The 24421-nt window shown below is 40.3% G+C and overlaps 1 protein-coding gene across 8 annotated transcripts in view; it reads right to left on the reverse strand.

Moving 5' to 3' along the window:
* The window catches only part of PALM2AKAP2 (PALM2 and AKAP2 fusion), a 262585-nt gene that overhangs the window by 118921 nt on the left and 119243 nt on the right, over positions 1-24421 (reverse strand). For 3 of the 8 annotated variants that reach the window (XM_074932056.1, XM_074932057.1, XM_074932058.1), the window contains one exon: positions 23399-24103. The exons of 4 other annotated variants lie outside the window; for them this stretch is intronic. In XM_074932056.1, coding sequence (XP_074788157.1) covers positions 23399-24103 — 705 coding nt within the window. Of the gene's footprint in view, positions 1-23190; positions 24104-24421 lie in introns of those variants that run through there. One more of the 8 variants, XM_074932066.1, reaches the window with a different exon arrangement.

Genomic DNA, 24421 nt, shown 5'->3' on the forward strand with positions numbered 1-24421 from the left:
CAAATTAAAATCACTGCTTGATGTAAGGTTAATATAATCCGACTTTTAACAAAAGGACATAGGAGGTAAGATCCAGATGTACAAGGATGAAGACACCTGTCTTCATTTAAATTTAGTTGTGCTGCATGGTAATCAGTTTCAGTCATTTTAGAGGGAGTACTTATAGACAAAGTTACTGCTCAATTAGAGAAGATACATCAGCCTCTGGCCTCTGTGGATAAGGCTGGCAATCTTAGAAAATGACATATAATTAGGAAAAATTATAGTGTTTGCTTTCAAAGTACTTTTTGTTTTCCCAGAAAAAGCAAACTGACAGGCAAATGTAATACCCAGATACAGTATATCCTCCTCAGTTATTCACACATCATCTCCCCATAATTAAAATAGGTAGTGAAATGTTTAATTTCACAGCCACAACATTCAAAAGAAGCATGGCTTGCTAGTCAAAACTCCAGTGATGTTTCTTATCCAAGACATATGCTTGAAAGAGATCAGTAAAGGATTGTCTGGCTCTCTAACAGAGGAAGATATCTTTTTAGGATCCTCTAAATTATGATTTTGGTCTCATGATATTAGGCTGTATTTTGCACCTAAAAGATTTGATATTTAAGGAAAGATCACAAGATAACATGTGATGCCACATCCATCACCTTCCAGCCAATATTTAGGGCATTATGAGAAGTATAACAAGCTACAGTTCACGTGTCCTTTTTGGGTCTTGCTGCACAGAGATGGGCTAACTGGATATAACTTAGCCTGGAAAGTGTCCCAACACGGGGGACTTGTGTAAAGATGACATCCTGAAACATAAAACCTGGATTCTGCCTGGGAGCCTGACCAAACCTCCATATTAATAAATATAACAGGAGATTAAAGAGGTGCTTTCTTTCTGCACTTTCAAAATGAGCACAGGCCAGACATGTATTCCCAAGAGGACAGAATTCTGGCTTTGTCCTCAATCAGTTCTTCAAAGTTACAACATGTGCTCCTTAAAGCATGCCCTGCTGATGCAATGCAAAAACTCTGGTATGCTAAACGTGGCTCTTCAAGGGTAGAATAAACAGCTACGGCACAATCCAAAACCAGTAAGAAATGCTGGTTGACTTCTGCAGGCTTGTGGAAATTACCAGCTCAGTTCTTCTTGTTCTCTCTCAGCTGTGTATCTGTCCTGCGATGTGCGTTGTCTAAATTTGAAATTAAAAACATCCACAGAATCACAGAATCCTGACCCAATGAATGTCTTTAAGCACTTTCATTGCACAGTGCATCAAAGAACTATTATGGCTGATGCTTCACCTTTGGTAGATATGCTTGCATTCAGGCTTTCAGAGCCTCATGATTTTAGCTTACAGCACCTTCATTACTTGCTGGGGCAGAACTCATGTGCAAGGCAGTCCCATGACATGACAGACTTCCCTGCCTGATGAGACAGTCCATCTGTGCAGGCTACACCAAAGTGGAAGCTGATGCATGGACAGTATATTTGACCTGGGAGTTTTTGCAGAGCTTGAGCCCTGAGCCTAGGTGGGGACATGCTAAAGCTCTGATAAAGGAAACTGACCTCCTTTAAAATATGGCTTTTGTAGAGCATGTGCTTCTCCCTTTATCTTCTTTGGTTCCCTCCGCTCCTCCTTAGCATGAGTGTCGATTAAGTAAAGTGTCATCCTAAGAGAATTAGCTACCCTCTTGAGAAAAAGCAGCATAGAGCCTGTACTGGGGTTCCAATACACATTTTTCATAGCTCCCACTTTGACAATAAGCCCGTAATGCCAGTGGAATAGAGCATGAAGAAAGCATAAAATTACATCAGGGCTTAAATTAATTTTCCTATTACCTGTAACTCAAATACTTAATGCTTCTGTGCTAGAGTTATTACTTACTTTTATAAGACTTTAAACTACAACAAACAAAGATCAAGACATTTCAAATGGTTTGAGAGTAAGTCCCCAAATGTCAGGCTGCATGTTTAAACCTTTCCTGGTGAAATCTAGCAAACTAAGTTTCTTGTGAAATTTCTCGAAATTAGAAATGTATTAGAAAGCCCCTTTTTGAAAGAACCACTGTGCTTTTATGCCAAGTCTTGCCTAGAACATGAAATTGCAGAGACATAATGAATAGATGAGGTGTTTTTTGGTGGTGTTTTTTAAATTTATTTTATTTAAATGACAACCAAATGACTTGATCCTCAGCAGCTCTCAATTTATGAATAGTTCAGTCTGAGTTTAAATGAAGTTCATAGCTACTTCTTCCTTTATTCTGGCTATTCAAATATTCTCTTTACAACCTACACTGATAAAAAAAACAGTCATGCTTAATTTATTTTAACTGTGCATGTAGGTTGTTTGGATTTTTCATATTCTGTTTCTGAGAACAGCAGTGAGCCTTCTAGTTCAGTAAAAGACAGTTTCTAAGAACACAATAAATACCCCACTGGACCAGAGCAATTGTCTTTGACAGGAGCAGTAAGACACTTCATATAGGCAGAACACCTGCACCCAGTCTTTATCTTCAGACCTTCCCCTCTATTTCCTCCAGCATCCACAATCTCTAAATTAGGGATGTGTTTGGACACATCACTGACTTGTCTCTTTAATATGTTTTCTGGATCTGTTTTCCATTGGTTTGTTAACATGGAGACATTTATCTGTCTGGTTTTCTTTAGGTTTCTTTTCTGTATAACACCATCATCATTTATATGGTATACGAACAACAATGTTTAGCACTACCAGTTCAGAGACCTCTAAAGAGGATGGATAATGAATCCATGTAGTGTCAGAAGTTACGATTTGCTAAATGGCTTAGTAATTTTGAATGTATAAGATGTGACTGCAAAAGGACTGAACGCTCAGGAATTTAGACTTTCATAGTCTGAACATCAGGCCACCTTAAAAGAACCTCACATAGTATCCAGAAGCAGAGGCAGTCAAAGTAGTCATAACTTTGAGGAATTTTAGCCTCTAGCAATGTTTGTTGCAGAGAAAGGATCAGCAGAATAGGTTCACATTCACTGCAGACACCCTATTTAATAAGGAATTAGGTTAGCAAAAAAAGACAGATGGCAAGAGCAGACAAGACAGTTTGAGACCCAAGGCCTAATTCAGCTTTGACATAGCTAAGCTGAATAGCAGCTGAAGTCAATGAGATGTTTGCATGTTTGTATCAGGGCTAAATTTGCTTCCCTATGTTTAGCAGAAAGAGGTGAACACTTGAGTTCAGATAGAATATTTTTTTGTTTGGAAAACGGGGATGGTCCTATGACATTTTCAGTGCTACTCTAAAGCCTACACTTTCAAAACTGCTAGACTTTATGAGCAGAGATATTTCCTGCATAATGCAAATACAGCTGAGAGATCGTGCCTGGCCTAAGGCTTTGTATACACGGAAATAAACAGATGGAGACATAAGCAGAGGCTTGTTCAGTGCAACCTAAATGGAATGGGACTATGAATCTTTCTTCCCTGAATCTGAGCTAGATCTTTAATTTTTGGGTTTCTATGAGTCACTGCTGGGTGCCCAACTTTGCTTAGAATTACAATGGGAAGTATATTCATTTTTCTAAATAAACCTTTGGAGAATGAGCATTGGAAGCTAGCATTTCACCATTTCTGCTTTTCCCGTCTGTCTTGGTGCCTTCAGCTATGGGGGATCTAAGAAACAGCGCAGAGAAACTGAAGGGGTACCAAATAGTCTCCCTTTGTCCACCTGACGGGGCTGCTCACTTTTCCTTTTTAACGGATCAGTGTTTGCCAAACAGCTCCTGGCTTGTTATTTGTTATTCTGTTTTGGGTATAAAATGAAAAGGTAGATCTTATCCTGGTAAAATGGGATATTATTTTACATTTGCTGCTGTGTAATGCCATCTCTGGCCACTGTGGTTTAAGACATATTGATTGCCCTGCCTGCCTCTGCCAGGGTGCTCCTGCTGCAAATCAGTGACTTGGGTAATCCTCACTAGAAAACTGTGCGTTAGTTGAGACTGAGTTACCAAAATGTTGCAGAAAACTGAAAAAGTGAAAGGAAGACACAACATTTGTGTTGTGCTTTTTCTGCCCTTCAGAAACACTGTCAGAATGCTGCTTGTATAAGGAATCAGTAAAAGGTACCTCTCTAATGGGAACAGTCATGCTTCTGCTATGGAATGCCATGGCATTTCCCTCCCATCCTGTATCAGTGCACCAGCACAAAGACAGCCATAAAGCGATGGCAGGTAATCTTTCTTTGGCTCTGTCTAAGTGCAGATGAAATGTGCACATGTGGTAACAGTGATGAGCCACAACAGCATCACAAAATGTTTGTTTCTGAGGAACTGGTTGGGCTTCCACATTGTAGGCAGCCACTTCATGTCCTTCTGCCTCACTTCCTCATTTTTAATATAACAATGGTAGCACCTCTCTGCCTTAATGGGATGCTGTGAAATTTCACTACATTGAAGACTGTGAAGTGCTGAGATATGGCAGTGTCTGGGCCTGGGTGAAAGTGTTATTAGCCATGCTATACCCACACACTGTGTTGAGGAACTGAAAACTGTCAGTATCACAAGGATGGCTTTTATGTGGTGTAGCTGTTAGTTTTTGTCAGAAATACAACAAGATCAGCCTCAGTCAGGGACAGCAGAATTTCAAGTGCTAATCCCACTGGGGCCCAGACAGGTTATTTTAGTATGCTTGTCTCTGGAGACAGGTCTTTGCTATTTTTATACACTGTGCCACCATTCTAGGGGTCTTTCAGGGAGGAGAAATTGAACTATTTTACTGCTTTCTTAGGAGTTTTTTACCAGCAAATTGTATTATAGGACAACTGGAATTTAATCCAGTTCACCTTCCTTCTGATTCTAAACAAAAATTTGGAATATTAGTTATTTTAATGCAAATATTTAGGAGTGATTTGAAGTGCATTTTAAAGTACCCCAACTCCTATTCTGCAGAACGGTCATAAGGCACTAACTCTTATGGTGAGAATCCATATACCTTATACTTAAATAAAAACTTTGCCTTGTCTAAAAACGCACATTAAATGTTAGAAATATCTTACAGAATCTTTTGTAGTTTAATTGTTAAAGACCACTTCCTTTTAATTCTTCACTGACGTCCTGGAAATAATGAGTATTCCACAAAAACTTAAGTTGTTTGGTACTTTAGTAAAATCAAGTGTACCAAGTCAGTTGCACAAGGCACATATGCTGTAATACAAGATGCTATCACTTTGCTATTAACCATAGTAAGTTGTCATTCAACTAGTTATGATTCTTGAGGGAAGTCTAACGTTATCCTACATCAGCTGCCAAGCCACAGCTCCTATGTATAACCACCTTGGGTTTATTACTCTATCTGAAAACAAAAATTACAGTCTCCTAGAACCACATGTTATTTCTAAAATGTGGTCACTTTCATGATACCAATAGTTTTAAATTAAACAATTTCTGGGAACAGTTCTGATATTTTTATTTTTTATTTCATAACACCCTGAGTTCAATTCTACCAGCAGCCCTACTATGTCTAATACATAATCCCGTCATTCCCCATCCATTTTTCTAGATGTTAATCCTATTTAATTTAAGATCTATCTACACTGTAGTGCAGACTATATTGCCCTCTATCTTACCGTTACGTTAATTCACACTACTTTATAAATGACAGTTTTGATTCAAATACAAATGAAAAAGAGGAACTCCAAAAGAAGAATAACTTGTACTAAACAACACAACTTCGCTTGTAACAAGATCTAATCCAAATGTCATCTCAACTTTTCTTTGGACTATCTGTATTTTCAGAAGCTTCAGAACTTGAGCTTGCTTATCTCAAAGCTGAGCATGCACAGATGCCACTGCAAAATCTTGAAGGTGGGTCAGCAAGTCACATCATAGGCTAAAGTCTATATAGGCAGAGTTTAAAGAATTAAACAAGTACCAAGTAAAGTTTTCTGCATACCTTCAGTAAGCTATCCCTCATTGCTGTGCTGGAAGTTCTTTTTTTTAATATATTTTTCATAAATATTTGATGTCCAGACTGAACTCTCCTATCTTGTTACTAGGGGAAAGGGATACACTACACTGACTGTATTCATAGAACTATAAATGCTTTTTTACATTCGGAAGCTTTACAGGATATTCAGAACTTTATGACAGCAAAATAGACTCTTCTTTTAAACTTAACTTCCCTTCATGAAGCGCAGATATTTATAATACTAGTATATTGATTTAGATTTATGGCTTATGTAAAGTAGTACATCCTTCCATGTCAGTTTTTAGGATCTAGGCTTGCAAAGATTTACACACACAGATTCATTGTGTATCCTGGCCCCAAGAAATCAGAAACAAGACACCCATTGATTGCAGTGGAGCCAGGACTCCAGCTGCTGCTTCCAGAGAGGGTAGTACTGCACATCTGAAAGTTTACCAGATTCTGTTAAGACGTACGGTCTGAGGCCAGCTTTTTGACGTGAGACATCAGAACTTTTCCATTTTTGCCCTATTCTTGCACATTTTAGGATACTTGTGAAATATTGCCAAGAAAAAAAGTGACTCCTGTCTCAGTCAGTGAGCTTGAGATTCGATAAATTGGAAAAACCCTAAAGCAAATACTGACAAAAGGATATATTGTTTAGAATTAATACAAAATATTTTTTCATAAACCTAAGCCTGTATTTTTTGTGTCAGGAGAGGGGGAAGTTGTCTGCACATACATGAACACACACACAAGTCAGAATTTCTGCAATTACAAAGCTATTCATGACTATGAGGTCTGTGGTCAAGTTCAGCCCAGTTCTGAGTCCAGCATAAAGCCAATGCAATCTTTGAGATTGAAGCCTTCAAGACAAAACTGACAAGGGCTGATCCTGCCACAACAGTGATTTTCCACAGAGAGATTATTTTTAAACACAAACAGCAAATGGGAGGGAAATTCACATCTGGAGACATGAATGCTATCATTTTAACTCTGGCTGAAGTTGACGTTTTACCTTTAGGTCTGGGAATTTGTCTAGATCAGGTTTGGATGTTCTGTGTTTGAAGCTAATGTTATGGAGGCACTTCATCTTTGTCTACAGGTCTGGTTAGTGTTGGGTATGATGTGAACATAATGCTCTGTACAGCATAGCTCTGCACAAACAACACCAATGGATCCACACCAAACCACAGCTGCTGGCTCACCCATTTTCTGAGGAAGCCTGGACTTAGGCCCAGCTCTAAATCATACGGCTGTCTCTCACCCTTGTGCAAAACCTGTGCTTTGCCTAGCCCTGAAGTTTGGGGTTGGCTTGACTCCTGATCTTTGTGGCCTATGCTCCTCTCTGCTATGAATTACAGGAGACCTGTGTTTGGGCTGTGGTAGTTCTGACCTAAGGAAGGCTTGCAATAGGCTGTGGTACAACACAAAAAATGATCAAAAGCAAGTTTTCCAGTGTGTTTCCCAAGTTTACTTTTTCCTGTTGACTTTTTGTTTATTGCAAAATTGATGATATGTTGGTTGCTCTCAGAGAAGAAAGACCCTGATTTGTAAATGGCTTGACGTCTCCCTGATGGACCTGCCAGGCAGGCTGGAGCCCAATCCCCAAGTTCAGCATCAGTGCTGTGAAGAATTAAAGTCCACCCACAATTTATTATGCTGTCTGATGATTCCCTATCTCCTCAGACTGGAGAAAAGTTACAGATATTGCCCCTTTTCTCCTCTCACGGAACTGCTTTCTACCAGTAGGTCCAATTTCTCCTTGACTGACTTGCCTTCAGGTCGGATGAGTTGGGGGATGTTTGCCATGCCTTGCCCAGCTCTGCACTTGTCTGACTCCCACTGCAAGAGCCAGAGTAGGAATGTAAGTGGGTTGAACTGTAAAAAATCATACACAGCCTGCTGGGGAGTAGTGATGCCATTGCTTCAATAGAGAGGGAATACTGTTCCCTGACAATGCCAGGGACAATTTTCTAATCTATCATCTTCATATGACTAATCAACACATGGGCCTTGAATTGTCTTGCAGTAGTATCAGCACGTACACAGCACCATGTGTCTATATGGACAGAGAGTGCCACTCTACCTCAATCAAAACATAGATTTTATTCAAGAGAAGATTTCTTCTTAAGGACAAACAGAGCAAGCAACTCTGTCTTGGTAACTCTGTTATATTCAGTGTAAATTATTCATATTGAAACAGGCAGAAGCCACCAGAACTGCTTTACAACCTACTCAACATAGTCCCTATAAACACTAATTAATGCTTACATTGCTATCATAAGATGCACGGTGTCTCCACCTGGAAAAAAAGACAGCAGGTATGTTGAGGGAGAGAGCTCAAGTGACTTGAGTAAGGGATGCAGGAGAGCAGTGCCTCTGAGCAGTGACCAGATCTGAATGTCTAAGGATCTTTTCTCTCTGGAGAGTATCTCTTTGATTGCTTCTCACCTATGAGACCTCTCTCGCTACGGGATCTGTAAGACATTTTTTCACTAAGATCTTTTTGGCAGAAACATCTTATATTCTTGCCTCAACCTCTACTACATGATTTGAGTTTCCCTCGTTTTATGCAGTAGAAGTGAGAAAGGGAAGGTTGTTTGGGGATCATCTGGCTTGAAGTCCTTTTTTCCTACAGACGTCAGTATTGCCTAGGTTTTTCATGATGCACACATGGCACTGGAAGAGTGATTTTTTTGTCCAGGGAAGGATGAGTCCAGTAATAGCAATCGCTCCCCATGAGCTGTTTGTTCTTGAGAAGCTTTAGCATCTGCTGAAGAGTGTGCTAGTCTTCATATGCATGGCAATGCATGTTAGACCAGTCTTCCTTTCAGCGGGTAGCAACATGCTGGATCAGAGTGCCCTCTGCTTCAGACACATCCATGCAGCGCAGCAGTGCTCAAAGGAGTGCTGTGCAAATACACATGCAGCTGAAGGGAAAGAGGCAGCAGGCAGGAGGGAAGGGAAAATCAGAGAGCTGGCCACAGTCTGCAGAGAAAGGAGCATTGTCTATACTGACAATGTACAGCTGTGGGTCTGTGGCTCTTCATTATCATAAAATTTGACTGAAATCATAGTGTCAGCCCCTGGAGCCAAGTGAGTTTTCCCCTTGAATCTGAACAGCAAAGTTTCTGGAAAAAAATGAGCTCTGAGAGAATGAAATCATATTGAAAGCCACTAATAATAATTTTGGATAGAAAAAGATGAAGGCAATATTCTGTGGTAACATCAAAGTAATATTTTTAATGTATTCCAAATTAGATATTGGGGGTTTTTTTGGTGGTGGGTTTTTTTTGTTTGGTTGGTTTGCTTTTGAAATGCCTCCAGCTGGCATTGAAACTTCTGATTTTGAAGAAAGCAGGCTTGTTTTAAAACAACTTGTCAACTCAAAAATTTCAGTTTGGGTCCAACATGGTAGAATCCGCTGCTCTGCTTCTGATTGTTCATTTCACCAGTGAATCAAAACAACATTATTTACCCTGCTTTAATACTGACAGTGTTCTCAGCATCCTTCAGACTGAAGAGCATGCAGCAATAATTTTTGTCTCCTCCTTTTCCCTGCCCAGCACCATCCTGGCCGCCTATGCTCTGTAGGGACCATACATGGTTGGCTTCCAAGTCCACTAGCAGTGGAGGGCCAAGGAAGGTATCTTTACAAAATAGAGGTCTTGGAAGAAAAGCTGTTAGCTACATAAAAAGCAAGACCTTCACCACTGCAGGACACATGGGATTAGTTCCTTTGAAGCACTTAACTGTACTTCATTGTTATCTTGCTCTCTACCTGATACTGTTCAATAACCCCGTTCTCCAAAAATGATGTTTGCTTTACAGGATGGCTCATCTGGGGAACTTTTCTGCTGTTTCCAGTTATTTGGGACTTCATTAAAGTGGGATGATACAAGCAGATCCACGGAAATAAATTTGGCTACCTCTGTCATTAAATTCAAGCACATGGCTCGTTCTTTTCTGTTAGGGCAAATGCGATTCCTGGGTATTCAAAGACTAGTAGAAGAGTTACATTTTTCTCCAACTTCTCTTGTACAGGTCTGTTTTCTGGTAGTATCCTTTTATTTTTCACTGCACCTTTTTTTCTCTCCTAGTTGAACAACATGGCTTTCAGCAACCTGTATCACCACAATTCACTAACCTAACTGCTTACTGAAAAAAAATTATTAGCTGTTCTATAAACTGTTTTGGCTAACCTTTTCTTAACATAATTGTGCATACTCGAAAACGGCTGAACAGATAAGAGGAAAATTAAGACTGCAACTTGTGGGGGAGTCAAGTGCTTTTATAGAGGGTAATATGGATACCCTCTAGATACCCCAGGAAGCGTAACTGGAACTTTGACACCGTGTTTGGCTCTTGCTGCTGTAAGCAGATTTGCTATTTGAAGTTTTGTCCACAGCAGAGCCCTTCCTGAAGAGAAGATCTTGCTTGTGTGACACTTAATTTCCTTATAAAAGACAAAACAATTGCTTCTCCAGTGCTGCTGGTGACAGGTTGTGTACTTCAGAGTAAGATGGGTGTGCTTTCTTTGGTATCTGCATCAGAGCCTGTGATCCCCTCCCTGATTTTCTGGGACTGATTATTTACAGCCTGCAATCTCTCTGACACTCAGGACCTATCTTTAAAAATATTATTGCATGAGAGATGGTTTTTCAAACTAATTTCAAAACTTCATTTCTAGTGCATTGTGGAAAACGTGTGCCCTCATTGACTTCCCAGGCACTCTGAGTTCACTGGACTGCCTCAGGGTGTAAGGTCCTGATCGTAAAAGCACAAGTAGATTTTTTTCTAAGGGGTTTGGCAGTCCTGCTTGCAGTACTTGCAGTTGTTAAACTGAAAGTTATCCTTTGACATCAGACTGGTCTTAATTCCTTTCAGTCTGTGGATTAGAGGACCCTTCTTGATGCTGAATGAGAGAGAAGAGTTGCTTTCCCTTTATTCCCATTTTCAATTACAGCCTTTAAATACTCTGAATATTGTCTATAGCGTTCAGCCCTGATGTTTCCTCTGTAGGATCTGTAATGAGTAGAGAAATAGAGACAGGTAGGCTACAGCCTCCATGCTAGGTCCTGGATTTGTTTATGTTTGGCAAATGTTTAGCACATTGGCAAGATAAATCAGTAATCACTGTTATTTCCATCTCTGTGAATTCTAAATCCTGATATATAAAATAAGTGAAGAAAATAAAGTATGTGATCTGTCAGTAGCTTCTCCATATGTCTTAACTACTATTTCCTCATTGTATTCAGCAGTGCTTGTAGATGCAGCTAGAGCAAGTATTCTCCAGATTTCATTAATAGCCAGGAAGCCCAGAAACTACTGTTTCTCTTCTTGTCTCTTTTAAATGGTAGCAAAGACTCTCCTGGAATTGTATGACTCCTTGAGCTGGAGATTCAAACAGGACCCCAAACAGCACTAATTTTGCAGCACAAGTTGTAGCAGCAAAAATGGGAATGACTTATTAAGAGCTCTTTTCCTCCCAGGCTGCTGTAAGTGAAAACTATCTATCTTAGTTAACTCTCCCAATTTACTAACCCACTGACAGCCTCCAGCTTCTGAACAAAAAATTCAGACTGAAATAGCAGCAGTGGAGAATTTCCATGTGCCAGCCCTGTTCTCAGTGTGCAACTGAACATAGTATTTAACAGCTTTGTGACTTTACCCCATCTCCCTGATAACTTAACCACACCTAAGAGTACAAAATTGTCTAAATTGGTCAGCAGAGGAAGAATTTATTCTGTCTGTCCACCAATTTGTCTATGAATCCCTATGTCTCCAGTGATAACGATGCTTCTATAACAGTGCAGCATGTTAAGGAGAAACCTCTTACCACATAACAAAAAATGAGCAGCACAACAATCTATTTTAAAAATTGATAGGGTTAAGTAATTTCATTTGCTTTAAACTGAACAGTATATGTACCACACTCCAGTGTATTGATCAAGACCGTCTGCCAGCCCAAGTAGCTGCCTGCTACTAAATAGTATCCTTCCTTTTAAACCATAGGATTCTTACAAACCACAATGCAATGCTGTCTAGAGGTAACCACACCGGCTAAAGAGCAGTACAGTCATTTTGGCATAGAGTTATGCTCAAGCAAATAGACAGCATCTTTCTCAGCAGGTCTAATTAGCTTAACCAACTCACCCCTGCCCCCAAAAGCTACCATATTGCTGCCAGTGCTGGAGCAGACTCATCTATAGCTGGAGGGTAGCTGTAGCCAGTGATGAATTACACACTATGGAATTATTCAAAAAGGAAGCTGAACTGATTTATCATGTCTGAGAAAGTGACCCATTTTTGCATTTGTCTCCTTTTTTTCCCTTCACCTGTTCTTTGTTCTGCCACCTGCAAGCAACCAAACATGCGACTGCTACATCCTTTCTTCCTAAATCATGACAAACACATCATTCACAGTAAATGCCTGACTGCTGTGAATGTCTGGTTTTGATGCAATATAGCCTATTTTTTTCTGGTTTGGCAGCGCCATTACAAGGAGAACCTCTCAAGGAACCCTAACAGTAAGAAGACATTTTGTGATGCTGTGTACTCAGGGTATGTCCCACATTCTTGCAGTCTTGTGACAGACAGATATATCACCACAGACCCACAGGGTAGTGCTAATTAGCCTAAATTACAGATGTAAAACATGAAAAATCTTGGACTCACAGAGGTATTTATATACCTACACTTCCCATCTAAATCAAGGGGATAATGTTTTATCTACATACCTTTGTAGATCTGGAGATGAGGGACTTTTTTGAGGTCATGCTGAACTGCTTGGAGCAGCAGCAATTGGAAATTATATTTCACAGGACCTGGACCAGCATCTTTATTAGTGCTCAGTGCGTCCAGAGAGCATGTTTCCTTACACATTGAGGAACTGCTGTGTATAAAAGACAGGAGCCAACTCCCTTCTTACTGAGGCGACCGAATCCCTAGGTTTGCAGGCCAGGCAGACTGTGCAGCAACACTACTCCTCCCTACCCCCGATTTGGAGTTACCCACTGTTATCACTCTGCTAGTTGATTATTCCCTCTATTCTTTTTTGGGTTATATGTTGGGAAGTTCCCTCCTTCAAGTCTGATGTAGAAAACTCTACTTCTATGTGGGTATCTCCTTTCTTGTCTCATCTGAGAAGGTGGTCACTGTCAACTAGACACTTGTGACAATGAAGCAGGTAGTTTTTCTATCATGGGTAGGATGACATTCAGCACAGCCATAACATATTTGGGGTTTTTTAAACTCCTTTAGGGACCAGCCTGTGTTTCTCCCATGAGCTGTTACAGAAGATTTGTATGTGACTGTGCACAGTGAAATGGACATCTGAGCAGACCTTGGCAGCATATGGGGAATGCAAATGGAGGTCCTGGGACAGCAGAAATTGTTATTAATTTATTGTCCTTTTTTTATTATTAATTCCTACAGCTATTAGCCTTAGAGGTTTCTTCCTGTAACCTCAAAAATATTGTAGTGTGAAGCAAGAAGTGTGCTGAGTTGGTATGAGCTTTGAGGGATCAAGGGCAGGTTGTGAGGGTGCTGCGGGAAAGTAAGCAGCTGTCTGGAAACGAGCTACTCCACTTCTACCCCCTGACAAACTACTGAAACACCTAACTGTTGAAATTTCAGAATAAGCACCTATCTTCCTTCTGTTACCAGAAGGATGCAGAACTATTAAAATAAAGCAAAAAGACCAAAAACCTGAGAGGGCTGACCTCCCACATGCTGAATATGCCCTTACTCTGTTAAGTCATTGACCTCCAGGGAGCAACTCCAGAAGAGCCTCAGGGGAGGGCCCGCTATCTCACCAGCTGCTAAGCATTTTCTTTTTTCCTACATTCCATGACAGTGGAGAAAAAAAGAAAAAAAAACACCCACTTTTTTTTCTAGAGATTTAAAAAAGTAAAATGCATGGAAATATTTTATTTCTGAAACTTTAGTAACAACAGTGATATCAAAATTGTCTAGTCTGGTTTTGGTGTTTTTTTGGATGACCCAGTTTTGTGCAGTGGAGGAGCATGTCTGAAAACCCTCTCATGGCTATAGATTTAAATGAGCTGGAATGAAAATAAGAGTATGTCACAGGCCATGGTATGCACCAACAATGGAATATGTATCTGATGTGTCCAAGTGTCCAAACACTAAATTAGTCACACAGGATAATGCCTTTGTCATTTCATGGTCTTCACACAGACACTTCTGCTAACTCAGGGTCATGATCCCTCCTTTTGCCATGTTAACACACCTTCTGGATTAGGAAGGTCTTTACAAAATCAAAGAAATTTAAATAGTTATGATGCTTCTCTCAGCTGAATCAATTCTAGGCCTTTGGTGACCAAAACATACCAGTTCTCCAGTCATTCACAGAGTCTTCTAGGCCAGACAAAATTGACTTTCTGTCACTCAAACACAAGTAGGAAAAAAACCAACCTGAAGCCCCATCTACTGCAAAACTTCCAGGACTAAATTCTAAAGCAGCAAAGAAGGGCGCATGGCCTTTCCTTTCGTGATGCTAAAAAGCACCATATTGCAAAGGCTCAGATACATATGTGTAGTGTGTGCACATATGTTTATCTGTATGGCTACTGCGTGAAAGGAGCAGAGGGAAAGTATTTAACAATGGATAATTTGTGGTGAGTTTATTAAATGACTGAGTTTAAGCTGAATTTTAAAATTCCTGAGAAGGAGGCTTATGATTCCTGGCTATTTTACACATCACTATTCTTAGCTGAGGTAAATATAACATCATGGGAAAAAACTACAGGAGGGTTTTTCTTTTTTTCCCTACAAGTCAGACTATGGCAAGCTTCTTCCAGTCCTGAAATAGAGAGGACACTGCAATAAGCCCTGGAAGAAGACTGCACACTGTTTCTTTTGTCAGTCTTTAAATTCTTTAGTGATTACTTCTGGGGAATTACTTATGCTATATAGAATACTTTCCTCAGTTAGGAAATAAGTTGACCTGGGACATACTACCTTGCTGACCAAAGCCAATCCTTTATCTTCAGCAAATATGAAAAGATGCCATGTGATCCTACAGTAACAGGGTCCACAATATGCCTGGCAAAATTTCTCATGAGAAGGAAAGGGAAAAAAGAAGTGAGACAGTAACAGGCACAATGAGTTAAGATATGTTGAAGCATCTAATAAAAATAACAGTCAGAGCAGCAGGGCACAGCAGTAGAGGAAAGGAAAAAAAACCCAACCAACTGTGGAGTTAGTACTTTAATTCTTTTAGTGAGAGAGGCAGCTCCAGTGTGGTATGTCCTTGAGATCACAGAGCATCTTGAAGAGTGGTAGTTAGAAAGAAACACAGTAAAAAGACACAGAAGTAGGCGCAGTGAAAAGGCAGATTTATTTACTAGTAATACTGTACAGAGAAAAAAAAAAAAAAAGAGAGAAGCCACAGTTACAGCATGGCTGTTGCTGGCAGTGTTCTTGGTTTTTTATTTTTGTATTTTTGTATCCATTTTTTTAATCTGAAGAAAAAAACATAACAGTCAAAAAAGTACACTTCGGGTTACAAGGTACAGCAGCTATCCCCAGCAATTCTAATCCAGTGTTAGCACAGCAGTTTTTCCCCAACAAAATGGGATATTATTTACATTAGCTCACAAAGAAAGTGGGAGACTAAAGCTTAAAAAAATCTCAACCACAACCTACATTCACCATTAAAGCTGCATTTTACACAACATTTTCTTGAACCCCTATAAAGAGTCATTCTTTGTCTATGAAGTGAACATAGTCAGGAGGGGCAGGAAACCTTCAGAACTGTGTTCTTTGCTTCTGTCCCTGACCCGCTCTTGCTTGACTACCTTTGCTGCACTCAGATTCAGTGGCCACTGGAAAAGCAAAAAGCTTTCAAACGGATTTATCTCCTGTATCTGCTCTTAAGCAGTCCCTACATCCATACTTACAAAATAACAGGGACAAAATCTGAGCCCATCATCTGTAAAGCACTTTAAACACAGATACAGGCCGATCTTAACATATCCTCAAGGCTATGCCTAATCAGCACGGTGCTAAGTATGTGTTACACTTCAAGCAAGTGCTTAAGATTAGTAGAGTTTAGGCACCACATTCGACTGGAAGCTCATACAGTTGCAGGAAACCTTTGTTTCTGAGTTTGCCTCTCTCTGACTGGCACAATATCTTAGAGGGATACCAATAGCTTCTTGGCAGCTAATTTTACTGAGAATGCCTTTGCATGCTGGATCAGTCTGTGGGGAAGTTCACATTTTCTCCTGGCTCCTTTATCCTGCCAATAGCAACCTGAAAATCAGGGGGTGGTTTGTCTTCTGTTCCTCTAAGTGACTTCTGGATGCTGATTATTTTATGCACTTGGGCACATCTAGCTCATACAGGTTTGGGGGCTTAGTGTGTTCCCACAGGAATGGGAAGAGAGACAGCAGATTTAACTAAATAGTAAGATTTTAGTGAAACGCACTGTTTGGGTAACCCACGGGTTGCCAGATGAATAGATAGGGAGAGTGTTCCTCTAGTATCAGATCTGCCCTAGGAACTTAGGCAAATGCAGGAAGGTATCCAAACGCCAAGGACAGGATACCATCATTTCTTTTTATTGGGACTCCTGCCAACAGGCCTGAGGTGAGGTTTTTAACTCCAGTCTTCCTTTTCTTCTCTCTGTGTTTGCTCATAGGAGACCACGAAAGGGGAAGCAGAGAGAGGAGGGAAAAGAGGAGCAGCTGAGCAATGGTGTTCGGAATGAGAGCAAGTACAGAGACACAGGACAGGTGGAATCTGGAGCAGAAGTGTGTAGAGGGGAAAATTTGGAAGAAAAATGCTGCCTCTTATGTTGTGTTTGTGTGCAGGTATGAAATTCACCCCCACCCTCTTCAGGCACTGGGGGTTTTGAGAGTTCCTGGAGAGTGTTTTTCTACTTTTGAACACAGTCAGCAAGGAGACCATGCTCTAAACCCCTGTCTGCAGAAAAGTGCACCAGTTTCACAACACCATTTAAAAATCTATCTAATTAAAGGAATGAGAAGACACAGTTAAAGCAGCATAAGCCTTGCTTATAGCATAGTTTAAAGACCAGACCCTACAAGCATTTATTTGTGCATGTGTTTAAATTTCACTCATCTGGGTTATCCCATTAAACTAAAAAAGGGCTGCCTGGGTGCTTAATTTTATGTTCATAGGTAAGTCTTCAGTCTTATAGACCTACTGAATACATATGTAAGGTCTAATTTTGGGTATCAATCACTAACATACCAATGCAAGTTAAAATATACAAATATACCCAAACTGGTGGACTTGAGTTACTTAACTAATTCTAAAAAATTAGTGCAGGGGTTTTTTTCAATGTCTAAAGTAGACTGATTCTTAAAACAAACCCCTAAGTCCTCATTTGAGAAGAATTTGGGAAACAACTGGCAGGAAAACTTTGCAATACAGTAACAACTAACAACTAAAATAAGAGAAGCTTTTGTAAACTGGATGAGGGGTCTTGGAATTTTTCACAAGTTTGCCCTTAAGAAAAGTGACCTATTAATCTGCTGAACAGCCTAAGTGGAACCACCACAGGAAAAAAAAGCTACAGATTTTGAAAGACTCTTTGAATCCATGAGGAAAAAGCCTCAGTTTTATAATGCATTGATTTTAAATGTGGGACATTTTTAAGAACTTCATGCACCCTTGTCACTATTTACAAGCTAAGTTGTTATGATAAGTTTATATTACAAGTTGGATTTATATTCTCTTTGGACTCAATGACAATCCATTTATTTTCTGAACTTAATAAATTCAGCCATTTTATACAATTTACTCTTTTACATACAAAAATTACAGTCCACATTTTTGTTGGATATTGTCATAGCCTGCGACCTCTGATTAAGCTCAGAATTCAAGTTCACTCTTGCTGCCCAGAAGGCTCACGAAACATAATCTGAGCAAGTCCTAAATTTTCTGAGACAGAGAGAACTGGTTGAAATTGAGTGAGTTTAGAAAAGATAAAGACGCCATGTCTCAGCCTGTGGGAAAATCCTCTACTTTGTCTAAATGATTGTGTTCTACTCTTTCCAGTGGTACCACCTCTTGCATTTTGAAATCCCATGTTGGATAAAGTATGACAAAGTGAAAAAAACATATAGTTCTCCTATTTAGACATACCTCTCTACTGAAAGTAGGTAGCTATTGCCTACCATCTTGGCTTTCTAGATAAAGAAATTTGTCTAGCTACAGAAAGCATAGATCCACCTTTTTCTGCAAAATAAATTTACTTATTTAGCTGTGTTCATAGCGGGTATATTGGATTCTACTCTTCTAACTTTACTCTTTAAAAAGTGTTGTGATCCTGCTTCCTGGAGAAAATTGTGGTTAGGTCTACAAAAGATCCCAAGAAGCTGGGCATTGTCATAAACGTATGAAAAAGTTTAAAGGCTTAATGTCATGGGAAGAATGATATACAGAAACTCAATCCCCAGTTAGGGTTTGTATCTCATTACAAAAATATTTTTTCCTTAAAAAAATACACAAATGTAAAATACTACGTTTTCTATTATATCCCCACTTACTTTCCAAGTATGCCATTTGGATGTTGGACTAAACCAAAAGGTAGAACAACTTTTATTTCTCTAGCAACTCTGCATGCTATCTTTCTGCTCTGATTATTCTGTTGTATTTCTATAATTTTAGGCATGAAGAATCAGTAGTGAACTTAGGTACAATGGCAGGGTACTAAAATATTAGCTGTCAGGGAAGTCCCACTGCTCATGGATCCCACTGCCGTGGTAGCAATGCTGACTTGGGACCTGATCCTACTGGATGCTAAGCACCATTTTGGTTTGTGTTTTTCTCAGCAGAAGTAGCAATGCTCAGAGTTAGCCTCTAGGATTATACCACCCTGGGCAAACTCAGCAGTGCATAAAATTGATACAGGTACACAAATAACACCCAAACTACACCCTGTGTTAATCACTCATGCCCTGGTCTTGCAGACACCTACACACATTTCTCCTGTGAGTAGTCCTGTTGACTGAAATAGCTCTACAGACAGCAAAATCAGGCGTATGCATTTTTGTTTGCAGGGCTGAGGTCTTCTATTGCACTGGTAAAGGTACGCTTCATGGAGAAGGGCTTGGGCACACTTCTCTTGCTGGGGATTGAAAGATAATGTTGTGTTTATACAGCTTTGGAATACAGCCTGCACTTTTTGGAAAAAAATAAGGAAAAAAAAGAGACAAAAAGAAGGAAACCCAAGAGTGCTAAGGCAAACTGTCAAATGACACATCATACCTACTTTGTCATTCATTTAGATAACATCACAAAGGCAGACCAGAGGAGTTCTGTAAACATATACCATACAGTACATCAGCCACGGGAAATTAAAAAAAGAAAACAACCCTGTAATTCTTTTCTTTCTGTATTGATATTCTTGTAGTTGAAAGAGATTGCCTAGCCACTAATCATAATGCTGTGGGTTTTGATTTGTATTTTTCTTCTGTTAAAAAAAAGAAAGAATGGTAGTAAAATGCAGTGGTTTTCAAAAGAAACAGTCCCTGAATTCAAACGAGGGACAACATGGAAAGTGGGTTCATAGAAACTTAGAAAATACAAAATATAAAAAAGTTTCATAGGTTACTTTTTCCCAGTCTAGGAAAAGATACACTGAAAAGAGGTCTTTTTTTGTGTGTTTTTCTTACAAAAGTTAAGGCGAGCAGTTTGTTGTGGCAAAATGCTATCACTGAACCAGTTTCTGACTCTACTTTTTTGTATCCCCTCATGCTGAAATTGAAAATGTATGTGTGATGGCATAAGTTAAACAGACAGGGAGCATGCTTAAAACAATACAAAAAAACCATCCCATAATGATCCTTACAAAAATTTCTCTCTGCTTGACCATAGAATGGACCTTATCCTTCGCACGTGATTGTGCATGAACTTCCACAGGCAGCTTCCTATCTGAGGGTGAGGGGAAAACCGATCCCTCGGAAAACCAAAGCAGCCCTGGAAAACCAGTTTACATCCATCAGCCTAAGTATCTGAATTCCCCTGTAACATGGCTGCAGACTAATGGCTAGAAGGGACAAGCTGATATCCAGGCATGGCTGCTGCCCTTGTGGAGGAGGGTGATTGGAGTAAGTGTGTTTCAGCCAACGTAGCTAAGGCCCTCTGAGTTCAGACTGATTTGCTCCCATTTTGTATTTTTCCTGACCTCAGATGTGGAACTGCTTTTGACCTGTACAGACAAACCCTATGCAGACAAACCTTTAGCTTTTCTGGATCTATGAGGGCCCATTAATCATGGAGTTCATATGAACACGTAAAAAACACTGGCCTTCCTAGGCACTCAATGTTAGCTACAAGTACTGAGCAGTAGATATTTGGCAGGTTTAAGGTTTAAGGCTTGTGCTCTACTTCTAACCACTAAAGGGCCACTTCTGGACTCTTGGGTGCCACCATCTCCCTGCCATGCTGTGACTCAGATGGTGTAGTGGTCTCAGACACGTTCTGGTCCCAGCCTCAGCAAGCATCTCCCAAAGCTGGCAGCTGAGGGAGTCATCCCCAAGATGCTGAGTCTGTGCTGAACCAGAAGGTCATCTGACAGGGGAGCATGCGGCTGAAAAGATGCATGGACAGAGCGGGTTAGGTAAAGATGACATCCCAAATTTCCCAGGCAGAAAGCTTTGGGAAAAAATGTCCATAGGGGAGAGGAGCAACAGAGGGAAAGACTGGGCCGGGAAGACACCGGGATGCCAGGGTGACCATGAAGGTGGCATCACAGAGGAAAGGGTGGTGAGCAATGACATGACCGATTAGGCCAGGAGGAGACGTCTGAGAGATTTATTTTTGACTGTTACTGGTGAGGTGAACAGGCCCCAGAGTGAGAGAACTATTGCAAAGCGCGCCTGGCTCCCGCAGTGCTCACGGGGTAGGGGTGAGATGGAAAGGGCTTCACCCTTTGCATTGCAGTGCTTTGGGGTCCTAAACGCGCCTGGGGACAGCCTCGCCAGGCCACCCTGGAGGTGAAAACTCAGGGTCTTATTTTAAGAATGTTGAGGGTTGTAAATGCTTAGCATTTCTGGGAAAAAAACCTGAACACACAACTGAACAACAAAAACCCCAAAACACAGGTTGCTAGCTTCTGACAAACAGCCACCAGACCTACTGTTGCAATGCAGGGCTCTGCAGCTGTTCCTCTCTTTGATAAAACTTAGCTACCTAAGCCTGAGTCAAGGGATGATGTACAGAGCTTCTGTGGGTGAGTTTGGTCCTTCTCCCATCCAAAAGGCCCCAGGGGAGATGGAGGGAGCATGTGAAAGTCTATTAAATCTGGCCACTGCAGCACATATGGAGGCCAGCAAAATTTCTGCAGAAGTCGTTATAGATGTGGCTGTCTTTTCCTACTCTCGCTTGCTTTTATTTTTTTTTTCTGACTGTCACCTGGGCAGCAGTGAGAAGTTACACTGACCAGCTCCATACATAACTACATTTTGCATTTTTTTGTGTGTATGTTTTCAGTGTGCCTCATATTATCACCACCATGAACAAGTGTCTTTTTTACTGGCACAGAAAGAAAAGAGTACAGAGCAAGAACTCTGTTTAATTGGATGCTCTGAACTAACAATTAATGCAGTAAAAACACCATCCAAGAAAGAACAGAAATATCATAGGAACCACCTCAGACTGAAAAGAGGCTTTTTGTTGTTTTCTTTTTCTTTCTTTCTTTCTTTCTTTCTTTCTTTCTTTCTTTCTTTCTTTCTTTCTTTCTTTCTTTCTTTCTTTCTTTTTCATTTGCTGCTATTGATTTTTAAAGTCTGATAGTTTCAAAGACACTTCAAAATAATCTTCAGTACTTTTTAACACTATCAGAAAATGTAAGTCCTGATTTTTAATCTCACTTCTGTAGTTATAAATCCAGAATAACTCCACAAGAGTGAGTGAAGCTACACTTAAGCAAAACCAGTGTGAGACAAGAATCAGGCTCATAATATCTCACCATGAAAAAGCTGGCTGCTTTTTCACTGTAGTTAGAAGAATCAAAGGACCATGAAACAAAGAAACATCTACTGATTTTGGATGCCTCCGCCTTTTTACATTTTCACCTTGAGTCGTTTTTAACAGGCCCGATTTTCAGAGTTCATATGAAGAAAAATTTACTGAAAATCAGGCCTCTTTGAAGTGTGCCACATCAGAAAATGAAGCATCCAAAACCACCAGCAGTTTTTCAAAATGTTAGCCTTGTGGCTATAGGATCTTCTCCTGAAACAGCTGCTCTGACAAAACTCCGGTGGGCCTCCACAGGAGTTTTACCTGGGTAAGCAGGGCAGAATCAGACCCATCACCTGTTATTACGTAGGTGCACTGGGGGTACACTCTATGAGAAATTACACTTCTCTAAGAATTACAAAATAAAACTCTGGCCCTGCCCTCATTCCCAGCACTGAGAATTTCATCACTGAATCCAGTGGGAACAGGGTCAGACTGTGAGACAAGTTCATTTATATTCTAAGGAAACAGAAAGCAATATTTCTTAAATACTGGATTTCAGCAGGAAAACTTCATGTATAAACATTGGCAGAGTTATTGAAAGGCAAATAATTAGGTCAGTGACTCCATTTCAGTTGGTCTGACAGCTGCATCTTTTTCATGTCAAGTTAATTTCAACTGTAATTTGGGGAGATGAAGTACACATACAATACTGTAATCTGGAAGATTTATATAAGGCAAAATCATCATTCATACATTTTCTAGAAAGAATAATTAAGGTCCACTTTTGGTATCACCAATAAGCAGAAACGGCTGATGTTTTTTTTCTGACACCACAAACTAAACTGGAAAGTCACTATAAAACAAAACTATGCAAACTTTTTGGGAAAGACTTGTCTGAGTTTTAGCAAATTAAAACACTAAAATGATCTAAGCCTTTCTTCAAGAAATAAAAAATAGGATCTATAAAATAATGTTTAAATGTGATTTTTCTTAAAAAAGAGAAGCAATGTGTTTTTAAGGCTCTCATATCTGGCTGCTGTGAAACTCAGACTCCCACAAAATCCTAGAAATCTGATCAAGCCTGCCAGATATCCAAAGAAAAATGTAAAAAGTGTTTTCATTATATATATATTATAAATATAAATCAAATAAATATGAAAGCATTTGTTCCATTTCCCATTTATCGCTCACTCTGCAATATTAAAGAAAAAAAAAAAAAACAACAAAAAGAAGCAAAAAACCTCCCAACCCCTCCCCAAACCCCAAATAGTACATCTGATGGGAAAATAATCATGTGTTCCTCTTCCTGAAGAACTAGAAAGCAAAGCAACCCAACTGCAAGGCAATGGAGGCATTCACTTCCAGTTCACAGTATTGCAGTTAGAAGTACAGTGAGGTCTAGGTAAGTGATGGAGCAGGAGCTGCCCGGAGCAGGGAAGAAGGAGGTGTTCACATGACAATACAGCATTGACAGCGCTTTTTCTTTTGTGTACCTGGGGCAGCTTCCAAGGGCAGGCTCTCTTCCTTCCCCTCAGGAGAGGAGGGCTCTGTCGTGTCCGACAGGGGCCTGCCAGAGACCAGCTCAGCGGCGTTCCCATCCATGGTGGAGACGTCTGTCACTGTCTTCTCCCGCAACGACTTCTCGTCATCTTCATCAATCAGGACCAGCTCTGCCTTGATGGTCTCGTCATAGCCCAGCACTTTCTTTGTTTCCTCTTCGTCATCAATGTTCTGGTAGCCCATAAATATCATTGTCACTGGCTGATCTGTGCTGGCCTCCGGGGCTTCGCCACCGCAGGGTTTGTCTTGGGGCTGAGGGTTCACAGCATGTCCTTTGCTGGGTTTGTGTACCATTTCCAGCTTTGCCTCCTTGAAGAGCATTTGCTCCTTCATATGGCTAAGGTTTCCATCGGCTACCGCATTTCTGTCTGACACAGTCATTTTTTCATACCCTCCTTTTACACTTGATTGTCCAGCTTTTTGCATAAGTTCATCTACGTCCTTTGAGCTTAATTTACGTACTCCATTTTCTACCACTGTGCCACCAGAGTGAACCTCATAGACTACCTTGGTACCATCATCATAGACTTTGAATCCTCTTTGATGGGCCTCATCTGGGCCAATAGGTGAAGCAGAGACAATCTTGGTCTCTCCTGTCTGTTTGTCTTTCTCCACATTAATTTCCATGGTGCACAAAGCTTGAATGAAAACAAGAGAGGAAGTGCATGTTACAACAAAAAAAGCCAGTGAATGGTTAATTGCCAAACAGACAAAGAAAACTACGGTGCCCTTTTCCTACCTCCTGCTTCTAAAGAGCCAAGCATTCTACGTTAGCAGTGGGACAAAATGCTGTGGACAGAGATAGTTATTACACTATAGCTTTTTATGCAGCTGGGGGCTAGGCATACCTGTGGCAAACCTAGTCTTCCATCTCACACCGTGTGGTGCTGTCTGATCAATTAGGAGTGCCAAGAGCACTTACATTAGGTATAATTTAGACAAAGGGAGGTGACAGC

Source organism: Athene noctua, chromosome Z (assembly GCF_965140245.1).
Source record: "Athene noctua chromosome Z, bAthNoc1.hap1.1, whole genome shotgun sequence".
NCBI classification, from domain to species: Eukaryota; Metazoa; Chordata; class Aves; order Strigiformes; family Strigidae; genus Athene; species Athene noctua.